At 39.0% G+C, this 24,409-nt stretch overlaps 1 protein-coding gene and 1 long non-coding RNA gene across 2 annotated transcripts; both read right to left on the reverse strand.

Moving 5' to 3' along the window:
- Positions 1-922: 922 nt before the first annotated feature.
- Positions 923-3,289, reverse strand: LOC148999143 (putative disease resistance RPP8-like protein 4). Its single transcript, XM_089141429.1, has 2 exons — positions 1,073-3,289; positions 923-961 (listed from the first exon to the last, which is right to left on the reverse strand). The coding sequence occupies exons 1-2, from the start codon at positions 3,287-3,289 to the stop codon at positions 923-925; spliced, it is 2,256 nt and encodes a 751-aa protein (XP_088997555.1).
- A 334-nt stretch (positions 3,290-3,623) lies between these two features.
- LOC148999144 (uncharacterized) lies at positions 3,624-23,943 on the reverse strand. Its single transcript, XR_016171009.1, has 3 exons — positions 23,873-23,943; positions 23,707-23,775; positions 3,624-4,020 (listed from the first exon to the last, which is right to left on the reverse strand). It is a non-coding gene; the product is annotated as an uncharacterized LOC148999144 (long non-coding RNA).
- Between the last annotated feature and the right edge of the window lie 466 nt (positions 23,944-24,409).

Raw genomic sequence — 24,409 nt, forward strand, 5'->3', positions numbered from 1 at the left:
CAGCGGTCGGGCCACATCTGACGCTTTCGTTTTGCAGGACATCACGTGGAGATCCAAGGGCTGAGCAGATTTTGGACGCATCAGGCATATATAACTTTAAAATAATAATGACTTTATATATATATATATATATATATATATATATATAATTTGGGATCTGGTAATTTTTTTCAAGTATAGAATCTATTTAAGTAAAACATTTAAAAAAAATATCTTATTAGGTAAATCTTTTGAGCAAAATCAGTCTATTTGGGAAATTTTCCTACAAGAAAATGCATTTATGTAAAAACAACTCAAATTCTGCGTTGTTTTCTTGTCCATAAAACACTTTATAAATCCAAAATTAGATTAGGTTCAGGATTAGAGACAAAATCAGGTCATGAACATTGGATTAGGGCCAAAATTAGAAATAGGCTGGAATAGGCTGAACAGAACAAATACTAATCTTAAGCTTGCCCTTGCCCTAATTTAGTGCTAAAATATTTTGCCTTTACCTACCATCAGAGCCAAGGATCTTGATCCCAAGCTTTATTCGTAGGTGGGTTAAGTCCACCGAGACCAAACTTGCACCCTAGTAAGAATGGCTAAAGGTAAACCTAATAGTAAACAACTTAATCTATGTTAAAGTTTACATTGTTATTAATACAGATTTCAAAAAATAATAAAATAATAAAATAAAGAAAGAAGAAGTTGGAAGTAGTGGAACATTGAAAAGCTATTTAATAGGGAGACAATTTAACTGAAACTGTTTCATATTAGTTCATACTCAAAATATGTTACAGCGAACCAGTTATATTGAAACCAATTCCATATATGCAACACACTTTCCTTTCCTTTTCTTTATTTATTTATTCTTTATTTTTGGGTAGAATGCAACACACTTACTCGGTGCTCCCCATTGATGCCAAGAATGCATCAGCAGTTAAGCAGATGCTCCCGCCCACTCCCAGTTGCTGCTTGCCTGGTAAACCAAATCGTTCTCAGAAATGTAAAACTTTATTACTAATAAATAAATGGAAAACAAAATTGGAAGTTAGAAGAAGGGACGAGAAATATAAAAGGAGAATCTCACCACATTAAATTGTATAGCCCCTTTAAAGAGGGAACCAATGATCCCAATGGTGGGTATGTGTTGGATCTTTTTCCAATCAATTCCCTCATTTTTTTTAACCCTTGCGATGAATTCTTCTGGCATAAAGAATAACCTGAGCGTCTGGAGAGTTTTGACTTCCTTCAATCCAGATGGAAGCTCCACCAGGTTCTCTAAATAACAAAGATTTAGAATCTTGAGTTTGGGCAATGAATTTTCCTTCACCTCCACTGTTCTCAACTGAGACAGCACTTCCAGATCCAAGCGTGAAAGATTAAGAAACCCATTCTCAGGAAAAACCATACAGCTTTCCAAGAAAGATCCTTGTTTGAGCTCGAGGAACTTTAAGTTCTTTAATTTTGAAAGGGCATCAATTCCATCCCGACAGAGCTCCGTAAGGGATAACCCTAATTCAGCAACATTTGGCGGAAAAATCCATTTTGGTTGTTGTTCTGTCTTTCTTGCTTCTTCTGTCTTTGCTGCTGCAAGTTTTATCTTCCCTGACAATCTCATTTTGTAGAGGTGAACATGGCGTGCAAATGATGGAAACTCTAGGGTGCCTTTCCACTCAATGTCCAACTCCCTTAGAAAAACAAATTTGGCAATCGAACTAGATAGTTGGGATAAATGATTTTCCACATTCACCTCAGTGATCTTTAGCTTTCTGAGATTGGTCAAGCTAGAAAATTCAATATTGCAAATCCAACCGTCTTCTCTTGTAGACAGTGTCAGAAGATTATCTAGTCTCCTGGTTTTGGGTTTCTGAGCTGCACCAGCATTGCTAGTATGAGAATTGCAGCTAACCATCAGCAAGAAATTATGACTAACTCCTTTAACAGATGATCCTGATGAATCTATGACTTGTTCAAGATTAGCATAAAAATGTCTCAGCTCTTTCAATTCCCAAACTGACCAAGGTACGCATCCAATTCGAGTTAAAGAGATATCAAGAGTCTGTAGGTTGCGGAGATTGCTTATTGAGGATGGAAGCAATTCTACCGGAGTTCCACGGAGATTCAAGTACTTGAGGAGCACAAGTTTCCCGATTTCCTTGGGTAACTTCTTGAGTTTCTTCGACCCTCTTAGATCCAAGACTCTAAGATACATGAGGTTCTCGTAAAAAGAGGCTCTCTGTAATTTATCATTGCTGAAGTCAACAAAGCATACAATCGATCGGGTTTTACTTGAAGAGTTACTATCCAGAATTTCCAACTCTTCAATTTCCTCATCAGTTATTGAAGTTGAAGAATGAATGGCAAGTCGACGTGAGCCAGTATGGCTTGCCTTTGTTGATCGTTTGTTCCCCACAATGTCAAGAAACTTGTCATGTCGTCCTTTCGAGATTGCAATCTCACGTAACACATCATGGATGCGACATGTTTCAACACTTCCATTGAAGCTCCTACGATCAACTTGGATCAGGCTCCTTTGAATCAATTCTTCTATATAATCATCAGCAACATCTTCCATACATTCTTCACCTCTTTCTTGGATGAAACCCTCAGCAATCCACAACTGAACTAGGCTTTCACAATCGATCAAATGATCTTCTGGAAAAAGGCCGAAATAAAGAAAACAAGGTTTCAAGTGAATAGGTAAATTATCATAACTCAAAGCTAGTACTTCGGAGCATTTACTGGAGTCTTGTACCAGTTGCCACCTTGCACTTTGCGCAACTTTGTTCCACACTTCAGGTGTCGTCGGTTTTGTGGACAAGAGGCCACCCAGTACCACGATTGCTAGTGGCAAATGGCCGCACTTGTCGAGAATATTTTCCGCTATATTCTGCAGTGCTAGAGGGATACTTTCTTGACCGAAAACCTTCTTTGCCAGGAGCTTTATACTATCCTCTTTATCCAATTTTCCTATCTGGTAGGTATCCGCTAGTGAGTTGGCATGTATGCCTACTTCAAGGGAGCGAGAAGTAATTAGAACTCTACTTTTCTTTTTATCCATTACAATTCTACCAAGAACACATTCGCGTATTACGTCCCAATCTTCGGTTCGCCATACATCATCGAACACCACCAATAATTTCCCAAAATCCTCCTTCCCAGGTATTTTCTTCTTGTTGATGCTTCGCAACAGATGTTCCTCATCAAAATCTTGGGATACATTTATCCAAGCACAAGTATCAAATTTAGATTTAACTTCATTGTAAACCTTGGTAGCAAGGGTTGACTTACCTGAACCACCCATCCCAACTATGGAAACAACATGAAGTTGGGATAAATCTTCGGGGTCTGTGATCAAGAACAATTTTTTCTTCACAGCATATGACTGACTATTAAAGCCAACAATGCTATCATCGTGTACATCTGGATCTGGGACTCTTCTTTCATCAAAGACAACATCTTTTCCCAAATAATCTCCATCCTCCAGCTTATAAAGGGCATATTTTGATTTGTTAGCTGAAATCCTTTCGAGTCTTGCCTTGATGCTTTTGATCTCCTCCCCCAAACTATGAACAGTAATAGGCGGACCAGGATAACTGACGAAGGGCAATCTCGAAAACGATTTGAAGCAACTTTTGTCTCGTTCATACATCACCTTAAGGATGAAGAAGTCAATAGCATCTTCAGCAGAGTAAGCGAGATCTCGAACCTGGCTTACCCATACATCCACTCTCTCATACTTACTCCGTTTAAGTGTAGCATCCCTTAGAAAGGAGCTGATCCATTCCAGTTCATCACGAAGAGAAGCAACTTGCTCTTCGACTCCTGTCAGAAAGTTGTATTCTTCTAGTAATATTACTCCTAGTTTCTTGGTGATAGATATGATAGTACCCTCAGCCATCGTTTTTTTCTCCTTGGAACGAATCTATAATTGCATTTCAGAATCTTGTAGTTTGATGTACTAGTGGCACTTTAATGGAAACAGTAGTCATGTGTGAGATTTGTAAACATTCATTTGCTTCTTTTCTGCAACCTCTGTACATGGTAAACAAGTGATTAGTACGAATTCATAATAAAATTATTTTTTATTTTGGTTGAGCGGAAGGGGAAAAAAAGATATTACCATCTTCACATTATTTTTTTGGTCATTAAATGAATTATATTAAGTCATCCAGCGAAACATCATTCATACACGATTGTAAGAATAGTCTTCCAATAGAAAGGGAGCACCTCCACCCTGGGACAAAAATGGAACATCTATTTCCTTGCAGATGTGTGACAAGTGTCCCAACATTACATTAAATGGTGGAAATCCATTTATAGGTCACGGAAATCCATTTATTGATGTGACCTATAAATGGATTTCCACCATTTGATGTGATGCTGAGACACTTGTCACACATCTACAAGGAAATTGACCATCCATTTCCTTGTAAGAAATGGACCGGACCTGATATTGGTCCCCTCTACCCTTCCCCTTTCTGTTCCTTCTGTACATGGCCTTAGGTGCACCATGGATAAAGGTTGCACCTCCTTCAATGGTGGTCCTCAGGCAATCTTGTTATGGGGTTGAACAAAATTTTTCATTTTATATCCATTTATGGTGCAACAACCACACTCTTTCAAATTTTTCCATTTATGGGGTTGTAAGGTGTTTGAATATCTCTCACCTAAACCTTCAGTTCATTTAAAGCCTGCCTCTTCACCCCCTTATTCCTTTTGTTCCCTTTAAGTGATACCAAACCACCACATTTGTCACGTGCTGACTTATTAGCTCCCAACTCTAACGTGTCGTCTCTGTAGTGTTTGTGTGATACCTCTGTGTACGAATGGGTAGGCAATCGGATCATGTTGCTTCCCATAACCCCCAAACCGCTCCTATCGTGCTACAGATTCAATGAGTGTTACTAAAGTTCGACCCTTTTCCAAGTTTGGTGAGAACCTACCAAATATGGTTTGGAAGTTGTTGAATTTGTAGGAGGTGTCAACCTCTACAAAGGTGCCTAATCCATGCCTATGTAGGATGTTGAATGCTCTCTGTTTGGCCATGATATTGGTTTCTCTAAGTAGTCCATCATCACTACTTCGAGAAGGCTCACTGAGGTATGGCTTCCAGGGCAGTGACGATTATGTGTGTAGGGAACGATGTTTTTAAAACTGTGTTTGCTTCTAAAGATTAGAGGCTCTCTATTAACTCAATGGCTAGGGTAGTCTTTTCTCCACTTCGTGTGAAATCCCTCATAACCCTAACCAGAAATCCATATTGTAAGTCCAAAAACTGGGAGTGCGGGAAGAAGGCAACTGTGGGCCAACCAAATTGAAACCATTGGATTTGACTTTGAACCAATGGAAGTAGATGGAGATGATGCTAAGTTGAGAACTTTTCGGATCCCAGAAAAAAGACTAACTCGAATGTTGATGGACTTGGTAGATGGATCAAGAGTACAAAAATGATACAAGTGGAAAGTCCTAGAAAATCAGGTAAGACCCTTCTATAACTTGGAAAATGACCAAAGATGGAGCTAGGGCTTACGTAGTACTAGAATTCCCTTTTTGACAAAAAAAAAACTAGGGGTTGGCAGCTTGCCTTGGTCACCCAGGTGACCAACCCAGGCGACCAAGCCTGGTAGAAGGCAAACTTGGTATTTTGTGGGAATTAGGTTTTTGAAGCCCAATTTAATTGTTTTTCATTCTAAAACGTATCGATCATTATATTCTAAAGCCGTCGGAGACACTCTAGAGAACCCTCTCCAAGGTGAAGGAAGGTTTAGGAGCATCCATAAAGTTTTCCGTCCAACTATTTTTCTTTTGTAAGGTAGCATTCACTCTAATCTTTCTAGTTATTCTTTTTCTATTATTTCTTGCTACTGCATAGACCTTGAAGAAGGTCTATGTAAGTACCTAATCTTCTATTCTCTTAGTTCTCTTCATTCACTCTGCTCTTCTGTTAATTTCACGGTATGATTTTCGTAAAGACCTAGCATGAATCTATGTGACTTTTATTTTCTTTGATTAGTTTGATTTCAATCCATGTTAGATCATATTCTATGATGTTTTCAGACTTTATTCTACTATTCTCTTTATCTAAAATGAATCTCCATTCACTCTAGTCTATCCGTCAATCTACAGTTTGATTTTGGAAGAAACTTAACATATGACGCGTTAGGTTTTCATTCATTTGGCCATGATTAATGCTTAAACCATACTAGATAATGTCCTACCATGATTTTAGATTTTTCTAGTTAATTTCGGAGTGGTTTGGAACCCAAACGATGAGTTTTCTATCAATTTTAGGATTTGTTGTCCGTACACAAGCAGCCTTGGTCAATTGGCTTGGTAGCGCTAGGCAACCAAGCATCTTTGCTGAAAATAGAATGCCTAGTTTTCCCTCTTTTCATCTCCAAACCTTTAGGGTTTGTTCCTAACATTGAATTATCATATTGTTAGGACTATTCACGTTTGAACTCATATTTTTATCTACTCTTCGAAGGTTTGGTGAGGACGTTCACTTACATATAACCTTAGTTACATTCTTAATTGTAAGAGAACTTGAATGCATGTTCTATATTGCTGTTTTTAGGACTTAAACATGATTGCTACGCCTCTGCAATTTCAAAATATTGTTAGTAATGATGTTATGCATATTAGTTAAATATGTGAATGTTTGGAATTAGAATGAATTATGATATAATGATGTGTTTGGAATCATATTGTAATGTGAATGCTTAGGTTGTGATTGTGAATTGGAGAATGCCATTTGGGTGTTTCCGTGTTGGGATATCAGTAGAGGTGGTATGGACACAATCCTATGATGCCTCTTGGCACTTTTCATGATTACTAGATGTCATACTAGGATGTTTAGAAATGTTTGGAAACCCCGTCATATCACACTCATCAGTGTGGGTATTGAGGTCGAGTGACCTGTGGTAGCAATGGAGATTGTGGGCACTCAAGACGGGTAGCCAACCCGTGAGAGGACACAATCACATTGTGGGGGCCATTCATTGGCAGAGTCGCATCATAATAAACCTGGGCTTATGGGCGCTCAAGACTGGTAGGCAACCCGTGAGAGAACATGAGAACTTCCTGTTTATTATATGTGGATGACCAATTGGGTTAAGAATCCATAGTCCGAGTTGGTTGGTGCCATAGGATATGATGACTCTAGGGGGAACGATACCATAACCAATTATGAGAGGTATGAGGGGAAGTATCTAACCTTCAGTTGATGTGACTTAGTAGATGATTTGCACTAGAATAGGTATAACCTTGACACACGCTAATACTCATACCAAATAGTGTGGTGAGAGAGTGGTGACCTAAACCCTAACCATGGTGATAGTCCAAGAGGGATGCCCTGAACTCCTTACCCGTGATCCCAAAAGAGGTAGCCAGTCTATGAGGGATTAGAGTGACGGGACCTACCCATAGGAGGCTAGTGTTCCATCTTAGTGAATGTCTACCATTAGAGACTAGGATCCATTAGAATTAGTTGCATTCTTGCATATTGTCTTATATCATATTGCATCATGTTATGTTCTTGAATAGAATTGTAATTGTTATTTGTATCTGAACTACTTGCTGAGTTCTTTTGAGCTTACCCTTCGGGGACAATTTTTGCTTTAGACTTTGCTGCAGGTGTTGATGACATTGAGACCCATGAATATGAGACCCCGATGAGTGATCCATATAGTGTATAAAACGTTGGCGATCACAAATATCACAGTGAAGAATGTTCGTGTGTCGACTGCACATACAAGGATTAGCCTGACTTTGGAGTTGGTCTACCCCGTATTGGATACGGAGATTTTTGAGTTAGACATTACCTTTTTTATAAGGAAACATATTATTCGTAGCACTTAGAACAATCTATTTGTAGCACTTAGAACAATTTTGGCCTTTCGTTATTCTCTTAGTTGTAATACTTCAGTTTTGACTATTCTTCCGCGTCATGATTATTTGTGTTTACTTCTGCATACTCTAGTACTTTGATTATTTTGACATCAGTTCTACTCTCTGATATTGTTTTAAGATCCTTCTGAGATCCATATTTGATTATTCTTTTAATTATATTAATACAATGATTTGTTTTTGCTTATGATTGTACTATTGTGTTATGTGGGAGGATGATTGTTGAGACTTGATCTTCGAGGTTGTGGATCACACCTCCGGGTATTTCAGATAGGGTACCGGTTGGGAGGATGTGACACTTGGCCATTGATCCCTTGCCTGAATATAGTCGGGATGAAATACTCACGACCATTGAAGTGTGGGTTCAGCTGAGAGGCATAAGCAATGACTGCTTCTCATATGACCGTATTCAAAGTGTAGCTTTTGAATTTGGACTGCTTCTCGTATGATCATATTCAAAGTGTACCTTCTGAATTTGGGAGGGTCATTGATGTGCATTTGAACCCGACTGACTTGGTTACCTAGGGATATGACTAGGGTGAAAATAATGTTGGATATTAACAAAGGGGTGGGATTCTGTTGTTCCAAAATCTACCTGTGTGCAATTTGGTCCACTCCTAGCCCAAACCAAGTTCCTGGAGATCAAAGAAATGTGAGAGTGGGCCGCCTTTGGGGATGGAAAACCACTTCCAATGATTATTCAGATTCAGGAAAACACAAATCCTCTTACTAAGGAGTAAATGCTCCAAGAAGGAATGTCTTCTTTGGAACTTGCAGGAGAATTAATGCTAGAGTTATTGTAACTAGGCTTACCCCATTTGTTCTGAGTGTATTACTTATATATCAACTCCATACCTTGGATATTGTGAAGACGTATCGTGACTGTAGAATCTTCCCCATTAAGATGAAGGGTGGAGATTGCTCACGATGCATAACTTAACCACCAAGTTAAGAGTTCAATCTTCCTGGAGAAGCTTCAAGCCAACTACACCTTATCCCAGATTGTTCATTAGCTCAAAGTCACGTGGCTCATATGTGACAACTATCCCTTAATTCACCAAACAAATCACAAGGGAACGATACTCGAAAATACTTGGATGAATGAGGGGCTTCATGATGAGCGCTGGACATTTAATGCATCTCAGAGCATTTAATGTTGTATCTGATGCCCTGATTGACAGTTGGATAATGATGAGCGGAATCCTTTCATAGCATTACTTTTTTAGGAAAGTGACATCCCGGGCGCCTTGTAAGGTGTTAACAGAGAAGTCCCAAATGCCACGTGGCATTCACTAAAAGATGTTCTTCAAAGCCAACAATTCTCCGAGAAGTGGCATACCCAAAAGTACTTGAGCAACTCCTTCAAACCGGGTCTAGGAAAATGTTCTCAATCAAACGGCACACTCTGGTTTAATGGTCTAAACCACAATGTATATAACATATTCAAAACCTCCATTAAAAATTTCATAGGTCACTTGGTCCGCTACAAGTGCTCCGTAAAGTAAGGGTGATGTGTTTTAAATGTGAAAAAAATAAATCACATTACCGCACTATAAGGAGGTGCGGGGGGGGGGGGGGGATCGACCCATCTCAAGGATTTAGACATGCTCAAAGTGTCGTGGGACCATCAGAGTTTTCAAAGGCTTAATGAATGAACCTATTGAGGGTGGCATAGCTAGAGTTTACTCAACCCACGGTTTAGAAGCTACGTACTCTCTCCCGATGGTGGATCTCATTAGCAAAGTTGTTGATGAGGTAAACAAGCTAACCCCACCATTGGGAGTAATTGGTGAAAATGTTAAGCCCCATAATCTAGCTTCAATGTGCCACCATCCCTAAATTTGATGGAGGAAATAGAGATGGGCAACGACTCGCACGGAAGTGAATTGTGATAAACAGAGGAAGGTGACCAAGCTTTCAACCATTTAAATGGCCTACGACATGTAGAAGGTGAAGTCATGGGTGAAGAAGATATCCCAATGCTGCCTGACCAAAACACCCAAAATCCCCTTGGTTCTTAGAGTACCCAATGTGCCCAAAATGATCCATTTTCTAGAGTGTACGCCAAAGCCGGCGGAGAATCAACCCCCTTCACTTGATCCAACTACTCAAATTCCACAAGATGCGCAAACAATTTAGAATGTAGAGGTGAGGAACGGCGCAGGGAACAAGAAAGTAGAAGAGTCGATGTTTGTAGTTCTAATAAATGATGAAAAAGGCATGAAATTCTTTAAAATATTTGGAAGGCAAGGGAACATTATTATCCACTTCTAGGTCAATGCGGTTATCTTTAACTATAGTTGTGTTACTAATGCAAAAGGGAAGGAAAAACCATATGAAGCAAGTGAATCATAGCCAATTACCGGCAATGACACCTTTTCCTCAACCTAGAAAGGGGGAGTGGAGGGGGGTCGGTGGAAGCACCACTCGAGGGGGCCCGCCAATTGCAAACACTGCAAAATCATTGATATCAACCCATGCCTAATCCTACCGATACCCTCATGTTAATTAAAATTATAAAATGATGAGTTTTAGATCATTTACCTTAGTGATCTTGATTGCAATGGATCTAGATACAGGAGGTGCCTTTTTGTGGTCCCTTTTCCTTGATTTGTCTTGCGTACTCTGTAGGTTATTTTCACGCTTCTAAATCGATGAACCACAGTGATGGAGGTTCGGGGATTAGCTTCTCTCTTTAGAAAATTCACAGAGCAAAGGAGAGTATTTTTTTCAACCATCTATTTGGTATTCCATCCCTCTATTTATAATATTTTCCCTCAATCCTAATTCCTGAATTAGAGTGTTACTTAGACTTAACTAAGTGAGGAAAAGCAATATCAGAGTCCTGCTTAGACTAAACTAAGTAAAGGGGTAGTCATCCTGACTACGTAACTATTTTGCCGCCACCTATGGCTCAAATAGTAGTGGGACCCACCACTATGATTAACACCTTAATTACAACTTGGATTCCACACTTGCAAATTTCCCCCATTCTATAGATGTTTTGATGCACTACAAGGCTAGTGTTGAGGCATGTTGTAACAATTATCTTGCAGAGAACAACCTATTGAACTCTATGTTGAATGTTGAGCAATAAATGCCTGCACCAATGGTTTTGAATGAGATTCAAGAGCCAATTGATGCCCCTAGGCTTTCCCTACCATCTCTATAGCGACTTTTTTGATTGGTGACTTGTATATATATTTTCTCCTCGGTATTCCTTATCTTTGGTTCAACAACATCCCCTTTGGCTGCAGGAATCTTTTTAGTGCCTAAATGCTCTAAGCTCTATTATTACTTGTTTTGGCTTTAGTTTAGATTTAACTTGGCCTTACTTCTGCTTATTGTTCTTGTTAGTGATTAAATAAGTAGAGCATGAACTTGCTTTCGGATCTCTATCCATTATGTGTCCTTGTTGCTTTGGTTATTTGCTCTGTACTTTTGTGCTTACTACTCTTGTGTACCTTTTTAACTTTTTCTTTCAAGGAGGAGAGGTTGTTCTATCTAGCTGTTCTACTATTTATTTTAAGATTTACTGCATTCTAATCATGAGAATCTTGTCATGGAATGTGCATGGTATGAATGGTAATTTTGCAATCCAATACACTTCGAAGGTATTGAAAAACAGAAGCCAGATCTGGCTATCTTTTGTGAAACCAAATGTGTTGATCATGAAATCCTCTTCTTGACTAAGAAGAAATGTTTCAAACAGTTTGAGCTTGTGACTTAAGCCAATAGTCATGGGGAAACGGGTCTTAAGGGTGGTATCTATGTCTTAAAAGACTGCTCTTAGTATCTCTATCCATTACACTCACCCTTCTTTCATTAGTATTTTTTGTTCCAATTGAGGACTGGAGTGGGCTATAATCTTTTTAGATGCACCACCCTCCTACATCGATAAGAAAATATGTTGGAATGATCTCCACATTTTTGTGATAGGCCACACTAAAAAGAGATTAAATTAACTTCAAAAAATAAAAATAAAATAAAATAAAAAAGTTTTTATGTTGAGTTCTGGTGGCAGAGGAATAATTTTGGTTTCAAAAATCAAGAGAAAAATACATATCAAATGGAGACCAAAATACAAGGCATTATCACTTGGCTGCCAAAATAAACCGACATCGAGAGGAAGATTGGATCCATATAACATAATAAATCCATTATCAGTGACCCCATTGAAATTGCTTAAGTCTTCTCCAATTTTACGCAAGATCTTTACACCTCTTGTAATTCCCTTGACCCTGCCTTTGTTGAGGAACTCTTCCCCCTTGAATCCCAGTGGATATATCCATACCTCTTTCTATGGATGAAATCAGAAATGCCATCTTCTCTATGGGGCTTCACAAAGCCCTGGGATATGATGGATTCAATGCTTTTTTTTTACCAAAAAAAGTTGGGATTTGATTTGTCATGAGGTTAATCATTTTGTCAATGCTTTTTTTACCAACCTTATCCTCCCATTCGGAGTCAATTATACCCTGTTATGCTTTTGACCATAGAAGGAGTAGGCCAAGGCTCTATATTTTAGAGTTATCAGCCTATGCAATGTCATGTACAAAATTCTTGCCAAAATCATGTCCAAAAGACTTAAACATTGCCTCATGAACCTCATCTCATCTTGTTAAGGGACTTTTGTACCTAATAGACAAATTACTGACAATATCATGAGGCACAAGAAATCTTCCACTTCATGGGAAACACAAGAGGAAAAGTGGGGTATATAGCCCTAAAACTTAATACGTCTAAGGCTTATGATAGGGTTGAATGGGAAGTAATCACCAAGCTTTTGAGCTATTGGGGGGGGGGGGGTTAATAGGCATTGGTGCAACATGGTCCATTCACTCATTCCCTCAACCTCCTTATCCATGAAACTAAATGGATCCCCATACCTTAGGTTCTCGAGTTCCAAAGGACTCAGACAAGGTTTCGCCCTGGGCTCCTACCTCTTCCTCATAATCATGGAGGTATTCTTCTGACTTACTTCTGTCTAAATATAGGGGTCTCAATCTCTTCCATGGTATCAACATTACCAAGAGAGCACCAAAAGTTTCTCATCTCTTTTTTTCAAAGGACAATTTCCTTTTCTGCGGGGTGAAAAAGGAGGATGTACTTGCCATAAAAGCTACGGTGGAAATTTTCTCTAACATTATAGGACAACAAATGGCTTTCAAAAAGGTGGAGTTTTCTTATCTAGAAATGTAGAGCAAGGTAACAAAAATGCAATCCTATCATTGCTAGACATCATTGAAATGAAGAAGGATGCTATCTATCTAGGCACAAATTTGCTTCATGGAAGAGCTAAGACAAAAAAGACCTCCAATTCCTGCTCACAAAAGTGACAAACATGATGACCACTTGGAGGGCAACAACTCTATCCTATGCCGGAAGGTAGGTGCTGATGAAGTTAGTTCTTCAACCCCTAAAACATTTTGTAAACAAACTAGACTCTCTGTGCCAAAGGATTTGACTAGGGAAACCAACCAAAACAAAGCAGCGATTACACATTTCCTAGGACCAATGTTGCAAACCAAAATTAGAGGGAGGACTAGGTTTTAGAAGAATGGAAGACATAAATTGTGGCATCTTACTCAAACAGGAATGGAGAATGCTCATAAATCCTGAATCCAATTGGACCCAAATTTTAAAAGCAAAATACTTCCTAAACTTGTCCCACTTTGATCCAAAGGTAAGGCAACAGAGGGGCTCTTGGATTTGAAATAGTATCCGCAGCATCCTACTTTAGCTACAAGCTATGTTCCTAAGGAAGTTTGGAGAGGGAACGCACACTTCATTTTGGTTTGACCCTTGGCTACAAACAACAAATGACCACACAATGGGTAATCCAAACTGTGAAGATTGGCACAAGAATGCAATAGTGGAAGAGATCATGTCCTCTCTAGGACAAACCATCTGGCAGTCAACATCTACTATTATCTTGAATAATCATCTTCCCGTCCCCCTTTCTTTTCTTCAATCCATAAACCTAGCCCCATCCACTCATTCATGCTTATCACTTATTTCAACTAGTGAGTTCTCTATCAAAAAAGGGGGCAAGCCTTGTTGAAATTTTAGAATGATTTATCGCTAAATGATCACTTAAGATGGTGGAAATTGTTTTGGAGATTACCACTTTATCCTAAGTTCAAATTCTTTTTTCAGTGTCTATTGTATGCAAGACTAACAGTCAAGACAGCTTTTTCCAAATGGACAACAGCTAGCCCAACAAGTGAACTATGTGGTAACATTGACGAATCAATTTGGCATATTTTCCTTTCTTACAACTGAACAAAGAGGATTTGGGTGGCAAGCCATTGGGGCTAAGGATGGAGCAGCTTAGTCACTACTCATTCTTACAATTATGCAATTCCATATTACTAAACTCAAACCTGGAAAGAACTGTTAAGAGATGGCTTTTCTATGTGCTTATAATTGCATGCTACTCTATACAAATAGAGAGAAACTCCAAGGTTTGTAATAATAAGGACCTAAACCCAATAAGGGTGTTGACCAACATGAATAGATGGATAAAGGGTTTGAAATTAGAACAACAAGATATTAAGGAACCCCGAGGGGATCAACATCTAGAACTACATAACCCTTATCCTTGTCACTATTTGCTTACAAATGTCATGTACTCACCCACTCTAATGTGTATAGGGTTATCTAATGAACATCTAAATTACATCTAATGGAGTGTGGGACTTTCTTGGGATAACAACATCCAATTCCAAACCACAGGTTGGGACTATTTTGGAGGCTTTGGCACATGGCATTCTTGATGGAAGAAAATGTCAAGAAGACACGGGGTGCAAATAAAGGAAATGTGGTGTGATGAAGGCAACATAAACTCTATCTTGCTGGGGAAGCATGACCATACATGACCCCTAAAAATGGTTCCCATTTCAGCAGAATTATTGCTACATACCAAGCAAACCAACCTATGTGGCTTTAAGCAAACCAAAATGTGTGGCTTTAGATCCCACATCCTTAAAAATTGGCTTTTAAGTTTACCCTCAGCTAATGCCAATATAGGCACTAATATGATGAACTATGCGACTACATGTAACTGTACTGATTAAGTTTTTATAGTATTTTCTTTTTCATTAAAAAAAATCATCCATAGACCAATGATTGAATAGTGGTCGTTCTGTCCTACACGTAATTGACAGGTCTGCCTCCCCTTGCTAAGGACTAAGGAGTCAGCTATCTTATTGCATGAAACATACACTAAGGTACGACTTTGGAATAAAGAAACCAGTCAGGTCACATTTGAAATGAACCAAAGTTGCATAAAAAATAATAAATCAAAGTTCAAGAAATTCAAAACTCCAAATATTTACAATTTTGACGAGAGATTCTCTAATGTAGAGGGTAAGATGGTTACCAACGGGGGTTGGTCCAAGTGGTAAGCAGCTTGGTTCGCTTAGCAAGATTCCGGTATCGAATCCTTATGGATGCAAAAAATCCCCGCTGGGAGACTCACCCACCATAGCTAGGTGTGCGACGCGGGTCGAACCCCAAACTAGGGTTGACAACCAAAAAAAAAATTCATGTTCTATGGTTGTAGCCGAGAGGATTGGTTACCATAAATTCATGGGAAAATGCTAAAAATTGGAATCCAAAGTGGCCAGAAAAATTTTGTTGCACACTCTATTTTCTCTAGGGATGGGGAAATAAAGATGTCCATGTCGAACTCTTTGTGAGACCAGGGAACTACAGGTCCATCATCGAGGAGTGTTTTGCTAAACAAGGAGGCATGGGGTTTCTGTAGGGTCCCAGTACAACAGACGCTACAATCTAAGGGAACGATAGGGTGGACGAGACCTCCAATAAGGCGGTTCAAATGCAACACATAGTGCACCCATACCTAGCAAAGGATAGTTCACTCAGCTGGGGGGGGTGTTAATTGGAGACTTAATTAAGATGGGAAGTATTGGGATGGCTCCATAAAGAAGATCAAGTGTGGGGATGTCCTAGAAATGGAACTCCTCGCCATAAGGGAGGGGCTTGAGTTTTCCTTAAACCTAAAGGCTTGGCCGGCTGGAGTTGGATTCATTAAAAGCTATCACCATGCTGGAATCTTGCACTAGTACAGAGGGAAAGCATGGGAGGCTCGTGAAGGCTATTCATAGGTTGTTTGCATCTAATGGCCATGCTAGTTCAAAAACATGGGTCGTGAAGGTAATAAAGCTTCCAATTGGTGCTCGAGGTTCATGTTCGATAGGTAGACACCTTGGAGATCACCTCCTCCAGACCTGGAGGAACTTCTAAGGGCAGATACGCTGGCCAAGCCAGCCTAGTATGCTATGGGATTCTGTTTGGGTCATGCTTAACCCCATTCTTGTTAAAAAAAAACAAAAAAACAAAAACAAAACCAATTCAAATTCAAACATTGAATATATCAAGCATACTTCCAAGATAATAGGAAGTCGTTTGCTTGGTAGGGAATCCGAGATAATAGCAGTTGTATTCAACCGAAATTCCAAGACCTTGTGTGTGTCATATCCATTGGACTGTTTTGAAATCAAAATACTGTTATAACCAACAACATCAAATTAGGGGTGTCAATAGTTCGGGCTGGGCTGGTTTTGGGCTGAAAATCATTCAGCCCAAACACAACCCATTAGGAAAATAATGGTTTCGAGCCAATGCAGTTTGGGTTCGGGCTAACTAACGATTTGGGCTAATGGTTTAAAATTGGGTTTATAAGGGTTTGGATTCAGGTTTATTAGCAGTATGTTTTGTGTACCTTGCTAATGTGTGGAATTTATCAAGAACATTTCTACGAAGAAAAAAAAAAGAAGAATTTATCAAGAACATGAGACGCAAATAAGCATTAAGTTCTCTCCAAGTCTTATTTTTGAAAGATAGTGAGAGTGGGGAAGTGCTTTTTTTTATAGCATAGTTGGCCCTGGTTAGCGTCGGAGTCCACTTGCCACCACTCTAACCGTGAACCCATCTGAGTTCTACTGTACTGTTCCTTCCCAACAGAGTGCTTATGTTCTTTTGGTTTCCTGCTTACATGAAATTATCTAATGGTCCTCTAATATATGATATCATTTAATTACACCTTATTCACATTGTCTCTTGTGTTGCATGTTCAAAACCAAAAACTTTCTTTTTACAAATAAGTGAAAAATATAAAATTAATATACAAAAGAAAGTTGGCATCTTGATGGATTTTAGTGGGTTGTCTCTACTTATTCCCCCCCCCCCCCCTCTTTCATACACATGTAAAGATGGGTCAAAATAAATCATTAAAAGATATTTAAAAACATTTGCTAAATAATTACTAAGCCTATCTTCCAAATGGTGAAGGCTTTGATAAACTTGTTGTTTGCATATTCCAAAGCAAAACAATTATGGAAAACAAATGAATACTTGGGGTTTCTCCAATCTCTTACATTTAAATTATTTTATTTTATTTATTTATAACGGGTTTAATAGGCTGGTTCGCTAGAGCTAGTTTCAGGCCAAACGGTTCAGGTTAGAGGGCCACACATGGGCTGGCCCGGACCAGCTCGAACCCATCTAGACTGAGGTTGTTCCGCCCAAACACAACCCATTAAGCTTTGGTCCAGGCCGTTTCGGGCCAGTTTTAACTGTTCGGGTTAGGTTTTGAGACCCTTACATCAAATAAACAAAATCCATTGTATGAAACATATGGTAAATTGCATAATCAACAATTCCAATTTATCTTGGGAATAATTTCTTGCCGTTAACCACTAAGGAGCTCTCCTTCCTTCCACGATGAGCTCAGCTAATTCCTCCACCTCCTCTGTGGTTCTCCGAACAACACTATCTCCCTCCTATGTGTAGGATTGCAGGAACTATCTCTTATTGTAATCTCAATTTCTTCCACTGTTATATACGTGTGACCTTTATAGTTATGTTGATCGAACCTATCCACCTCCTTCCATGACCATCAATTATTCCTCAACAATATCAAATGCAACCCCAGTCCCTAATCTTGCATATCACCGATGGCACAAGCAGGATTAGTTGATGATATCTTGGGTCGTCTCCTTACTTTCTAAAAAGGCCCTCTACTAAATAGTTGGTCTCTCACATCCCATGCAGCTTGGAGCTCTCTTGAGCACAACTGTGTGTCCCAATTTCAAGCAAGAACAATAAAATTAAAATATTAGTTATTGCGAATATTATAAATTCCACTTTTCTATAATGCATCCACAAGATCAAAAACATTGTAGACAATTTTGCCGCTGCTACTCAACCCATATCTAAGCTTATTATGAGTTTTGTCACATCTATTACCTCTCACCTTGATCCAGTATCCTTAGATGATTTCATTGGACCCATACATGACTTGGCAAGAATGTAATAGGAGGAGGTTTGATAGCAGGGAGTGTGAGGTTGAGTGGATTTTCCGTGCTGGTGTAAGGTAGCTACAGGAGGATGTGTACTCAGTGGAAGGGCATTTGAGTAGGGCCGACCAATTGGTGGTGCAGCATGCAAACTTCAAGGTGAAGATCAAGGACAACAATGCTTCTAGAGAGGTTATAAGGCAAAGGCCAGTACTGGGCTGGTTAAAGTTAAATGTAGATGGTTTTGCTCTTGGATCTCTAGTAGGGGGGGGGGGTGACTAGAGACTCCAGTGCTAGGGTGCTCTTTTTCCTTCCGCTAGGTCTTGGGGGTTAAGACAAGTGTAGAAGCTGAGTTTATTGGCCTCATGAAAGGCCTGCAGCAGCCTATAGTTTGGTTGTGGGAAAATTGTGGATTGAGATGGATTCCATGGTGGTGGTGATAGCCATGAAGACTTCTCGCTTTCCATGGTATGTTCTAGAATGGTGGTATGGGTTGAGGAGTTTTATGGATAGCATTGATTTGAGGGTTTCACATTGTGTTTGTGAAGCGAACCCTATTGCCGATTCTCTTGTTGAATCCGCGGAAAATATTAGACTTCAACCCCTTTAGGAGAGTGGCCTAAACATATCCAAGAGGAGTTACAATGGGATGCTTTATGGCTTCCAAGGTTTAGGTTTTAATGTATCCTGTCAGTTTTTTTATGGATGTATCAATCTTTGCTTATTGATAGAAGAACCAGTGAGGTTAGGTGTAATGGAGGCAACTGTTGTTACAAGATTGAGTGTGTGGTTCTTATGTGTGTCTATTTTGTTTTATTAAATTAATAAAAGTCTAAACCTTTTAGGAAAAGAAAAAAAAAAGTCCCTAAATACTACCTTGAGGAGGTTAATTCGTTGGAATTTCTAATTAAGATTGTTACAAGACAAGTACTTTGCTGGTCCATTTTGTGATAATCTTGTAGTGACGAGATCTCACACTCTCTGGCTTTGGAAAACTGTGAGAAGGCATTTGACAAGACAAGTTCGAGAAAATCTTCTAACAGAGTTCTGGTGATCATGCCTTAACAGGGCGACATGTCCGGAGCCATGACTGAAAAGTAAGAATCGGAGATTCTTGTCCTGTAGTCAATTTAAGAACTCGATCGATTAGGAGCAAAGGAATCGCCAGTAAGAAACGTCGCAAATCTTGACTTTCCTCTAACGGAAGAAGTTGCGTATGCCATAACGAATAATTTTCAGGGGGTTAATCAAATGGTAACGAAATTTTCAGGGGGTTAAAAAAAATAATTTCTCTTGAAACCACCTGAAATTATATACGGAGTCACATTTTCATATGACAAGACAAGAAATACCAGAAGTTGCAAAGTAGGTTTAACCCTTCTTCCAATCAATTAAAAATCGATGCTTAACTATGTTTTTTCCTGCCTTGCCAGAGATAATAAACACAAACGAGAAAAAAAAAACACTTTTTAGCCAAAAGAATAAGGGATGCTTAACTTTGATCCTATATGAACTTGATGACAATGTATCTGTTATCGGATATTAGTCTTTCAGTGTAACACAAAGACTAATAGTCCCACTCATTGTAAAGTTCCTTTACTTGTAGAACTCTACTCATTGTAAAATACCACATCATGTACACTACCATCTCTATTTAAAGATAATGAAAGCTCTCCCCAGAATACAGTTGATTGGGGATTTCACCGTGGACGTAGACTTTATACTGAAGATCGAACCACGTTAAAATTGTGTTTCTATTTTGAACATCGTATCAGAGCATATATGATCTGGGAATTAATTCGGTGGTGGCAAAGATCCGGTCTTGGTATTTTTTTTTTTCGGTTCTTCAGAACCCTCTTCTCGGCTTTGTGCTGCATCTCCGCAAGGAGAGACGATTTGCTTCCCTCTCTGAATTGCTAAAGTGGTTTTAGTTTCACGAAGCAACGTTGATTATCTTCATCGAGTCCGTTTTTTGAGAATCACAGCATCTTTAGTTTCTTATCAGACAAAGGAGGCGTGTCAAGTGCAAACTTGATAAATTGGGCCCACCAATCTGCAATGCTTTCAATTGAAAATCTTGAAGCTCCACGTGCCCTTTGCCAAATTCAAGATAAGTACATTGCTGTCTCTTTTTGTGTTCTTTGTTTGCTTGGCACTTGGTTAGTGCTTGGGTCTCACGTTTTTTTAAGCCTTCAAAAACCTTTTTTTTGCCTTTCTGCTTTGGGTTTAACGTGTAAACCCTTTGCCATTCTGATTTTGTTTCTCCAAATTATAAAAAAAAAAGGGAGAAAGGAAAGGCAAAACATCTCTTTTAACCCTTTGCTTGGTTATTGATTGGTTGTTGCACGGGTAGAAGTATTCATCATGACTGATTCAAAGGTTTCATACGAATCTACTGGTCGTCTTACCTCCACCTTACTCAATGAGAGAAATTTTTTGACTTGGTCTCGTGCAATAACCGTTGCCTTAGGTGGTCATTCTAAAATTGGTCATGTTAATGGACATGGACCACGCTTCTTGATATTGCTGACCCCAAATATGGTGAATGGCTTGCCAATGATAACCAAGTTATGACTTGGCTTTTTAATTCCATGGAACCTCAGATATATGAGATTTTGCTTACTCTGAAACGGCTAAATCTCTGTGGGATGCCTTAAGTCTTATGTATGGACAAGCTGATAATTCCTCTAGAATCTATGAACTGCAACAAGAGATTGCTCATGTTGAGCAAGGATCTTCTCAGTCTTTTTCTGACCATCTTGGAAACCTTAAAAAGAAATGGGATGAACTTCGTCAGTATCGTCCCCCAGCCCAAACTATTGATGAATATATGAAGAGAGATGAGCATGACCGTGTCTTTCAACTGTTAGCCAGTATTCGACCTGAATATGAAGACTTAAAAAGACAGATACTTATGAATTCAGAAATTCCCACATTCACTACTGTTTGTGCCACTATTCAGAGAGAAGAGACTAGAAGACGTGTTACGCATTCTGACTCTAAAACAGGGACTGATCAAAGTGAGACTATTGCCCATGTTGCAAAAACAAATATTTTTCCTAATTCTGGCTCTGGAAATCACGTCTCTTATGGTCGTCATCGTGGGAAAGGTCGTGGAACTCGACCTACTTATCATTGTGATTATTGTAATCGTGATGGTCATTCTAAAGAACGTTACTGGCAGTTGCACCCTCACTTGCGTCCTTCTAAAGATCAGACCACCACTAAAACATCAGATCCAAAAATTGTTATATGGATAATTATAATGAACTTGTTGTGCAGGAATTTGCTCCTACCCCATTACCAAGTATGTGCCAGATAGCTCATCAATTGACATTGAGCAACAAAATCTTGATACTCAAGAAGAACCACAAATATTGGTTCTACCTGAGAATGAGCAGACATCATCTATACAAATTCGAAGGTCAACTCGAGTCTCTAAACCTTCCATCAGATTGCATGACTTTTCAACATATCATGCAGTAAAATATCCCATTCAATCTCATATTTGTTATGATCGTATTTCTCCTCAATTTCTTACATTTTTAACTGCCATTGATGATCATAAGGAACCAATTAATTACCTTGAAGCCAAGAATTCATCAGTATGGATAAAGGCTATGGAAGACGAACTAAAGGCCCTTGATAAGAATCATACTTGGGATATTGTTCCACTTCCAAATGGTGTACACCCAGTTGGTTGTCGATGGGTCTATAAAATCAAATACAACAGTGATGGTACAATTGAAAGATACAAGGCTAGGCTTGTTGCCAAAGGATATACCCAAACATATGGGGTTGACTATAAGGAAACTTTTGCACCAGTAGTGAAGATGAACACTGTAAGAGTGTTAATGTCAATAGCCGTCAATTGTGAATGGCCTCTCTTTCAAATGGATGTTAAGAATGCATTCTTACAAGGAGATTTGCTAGAAGAAGTATACATGGAAGTTCCTCCAGGTCATCCATTAAAAAATCAAGATGGTATTGCCTGTAGATTGAAAAAGGCAATATACGGTCTTAAGCAATCACCACGAGCGTGGTATGAGAAGTTAAGTACAGCCCTTATAGTTTTTGGATTCAAAAGAAGTGGATCAGACTCTTCAATGTTTGTCAAGAAAACTACTGGCGGTATAGTTGTCGTCTTAGTCTACGTTGATAACATAGTTATCACTGGAGATAATCATCAGGAAATTACTACTCTCAAGCAATATTTGGATAAAACTTTTGACATCAAGGATTTGGGAAAACTTCGATATTTTCTTGGTATTGAAGTTGCAAGCTCTAGTAAGGGATTGTTCATTTGTCAAAGGAAGTATACTCTTGACCTTCTAAAAGAAACTGGAAAAATGGGTGTGAAACCAGCTAATTCTCCCATGGACTATAATAGCAAAGTGATCAATGATTCTACTCCTCTGCAAGATATTGGTTGTTTCCAACGATTAGTAGGACGGCTAATTTATCTTACTATTACTAGACCTGATATTGCTTATTCAGTGAGTTATGTGAGCCAATTCATGCATGCTCCTACCAAAGGACATATGGAGTTGGTAGACCGTATTCTATGTTACTTGAAGTCATCTCCAGGACGAGGTATATGGATGAAGAAAAATGGGAACACTATTATTGAAGGATTCTCTGATGCTGATTGGGCGGGTAATCCTATTGATCGAAAATCAACTACTGGCTTCTGCGTATTTGTTGGAGGAAATCTAGTCACTTGGAAAAGTAAAAAACAAAGTGTGGTTGCACGTTCCAGTGCTGAAGCTGAGTATAGAGCAATGGCATCTGCAACTAGTGAATTGGTATGGATCAGATCTCTTCTTCAAGAATTAGGATTTGACAGTTTTAATCAACCTATGAAGCTCTTCTGTGATAATCAAGCAGCTACTCACATTGCTTCCAACCCAGTATTTCATGAAAGAACCAAACACATTGAGATTGATTGTCATTTTATTCGTGAGAAAGTCCAAGATGGAACTATTGAAACTCCATTCATAAGAAGTGAAGAGCAACTTGCAGATATTTTCACAAAAGCTTTATCCAAGGGAACATTCCAAAAACTATTGTCCAAGTTGACCTCAGATGTTATCTTCGATCCAACTTGAGGGGGAGTGTTATCGGATATTAGTCTTTCAGTGTAACACAAAGACTAATAGTCCCACTCATTGTAAAATACCACATCATGTACACTACCATCTCTATTTAAAGATAATGAAAGCTCTCCCCAGAATACAGTTGATTGGGGATTTCACCGTGGACGTAGACTTCATACTGAAGATCGAACCACGTTAAAATTGTGTTTCTATTTTGAACAGTATCTTTACCGTCTTATATACTCTTTACAGTAATGAAACATCACAGAGCAGGAAAATCTAGTAAAGGACGAATCAAATGAATCAGAGAAACAGAGCTGGCTGTAGGATACAGAAATATAGAAATATATAGAGAGAGAGAATAATAAGTTAATAAGAAGGTAGCGCACCTGGTGATCAGTGGACGACTACTTCCATGCCATATTCATCACAGTGGTTGGAATATATGGGCATGAAAACTGCACAAATTTCGCTCTTCGTTAAACATTGAAACGGAGATTGTGTGAATGAGAAGCAGCAAAGAAAATCATATCATAAATGGAGAAAAGGGCTTACTAAGCAATGCAATCCCAGCATCTCTGATTCATCAAGTCTCTTTCGTCTGTTTGAAATGAACTAGCTAGCACCTATCTAAGATGATCTCAACTCCTGCATGCTACTTCTTTCATTTATATGTGAATGAGATGCAACACTTTGAGTTTCAGCCAAGGTAGGTATGCCCAATATTGCAAGTCTTCTTTTCTTCTTTTTCGTAAGAGACTTGCAGCAAGTTTACTACCGAAACAAATTAAAGGGAAGAAAAGAATCAAAAAAGCATTAGCATTGTTTGTTTTAGTCAGAAAGGACTCCAGTTGGCTTACGAGAGAAGATCACCTACACGGGACACATAGAACTTCACAACAAAAGGAGGCCCATGCAAATAATTCAGATCCTCTTCACCTGTGCAGGCAGTTTCCTTATCTCCCCACCCTCACGCATGTCTGCCCATGGTGCACGGACAAGTCTTTATATCAGCACAACTGTGAAAATGAGAGAATGTGAACTCCCATACAAGAGCCCACGTTTCAATCAATCAAATAAGAAAAAGACCTC

The sequence above is a fragment of the Hakea prostrata genome, unplaced genomic scaffold (genome assembly GCF_041222555.1).
Source record: "Hakea prostrata isolate BN-2017 unplaced genomic scaffold, UWA_Hpros_2 contig_34, whole genome shotgun sequence".
NCBI lineage: Eukaryota > Viridiplantae > Streptophyta > Magnoliopsida > Proteales > Proteaceae > Hakea > Hakea prostrata.

Coding starts and splice junctions, on each gene's coding strand:
- LOC148999143 (XM_089141429.1), bottom strand. CDS start 3,289: ATGGGTGGTTCAGGTAAGTCAACCCTTGCTACCAAGGTTTACAATGAA. Junction 962..1,072: donor GGGCTATACAATTTAATGTG/GTGAGATTCTCC, acceptor TTGGTTTACCAG/GCAAGCAGCAACTGGGAGTG.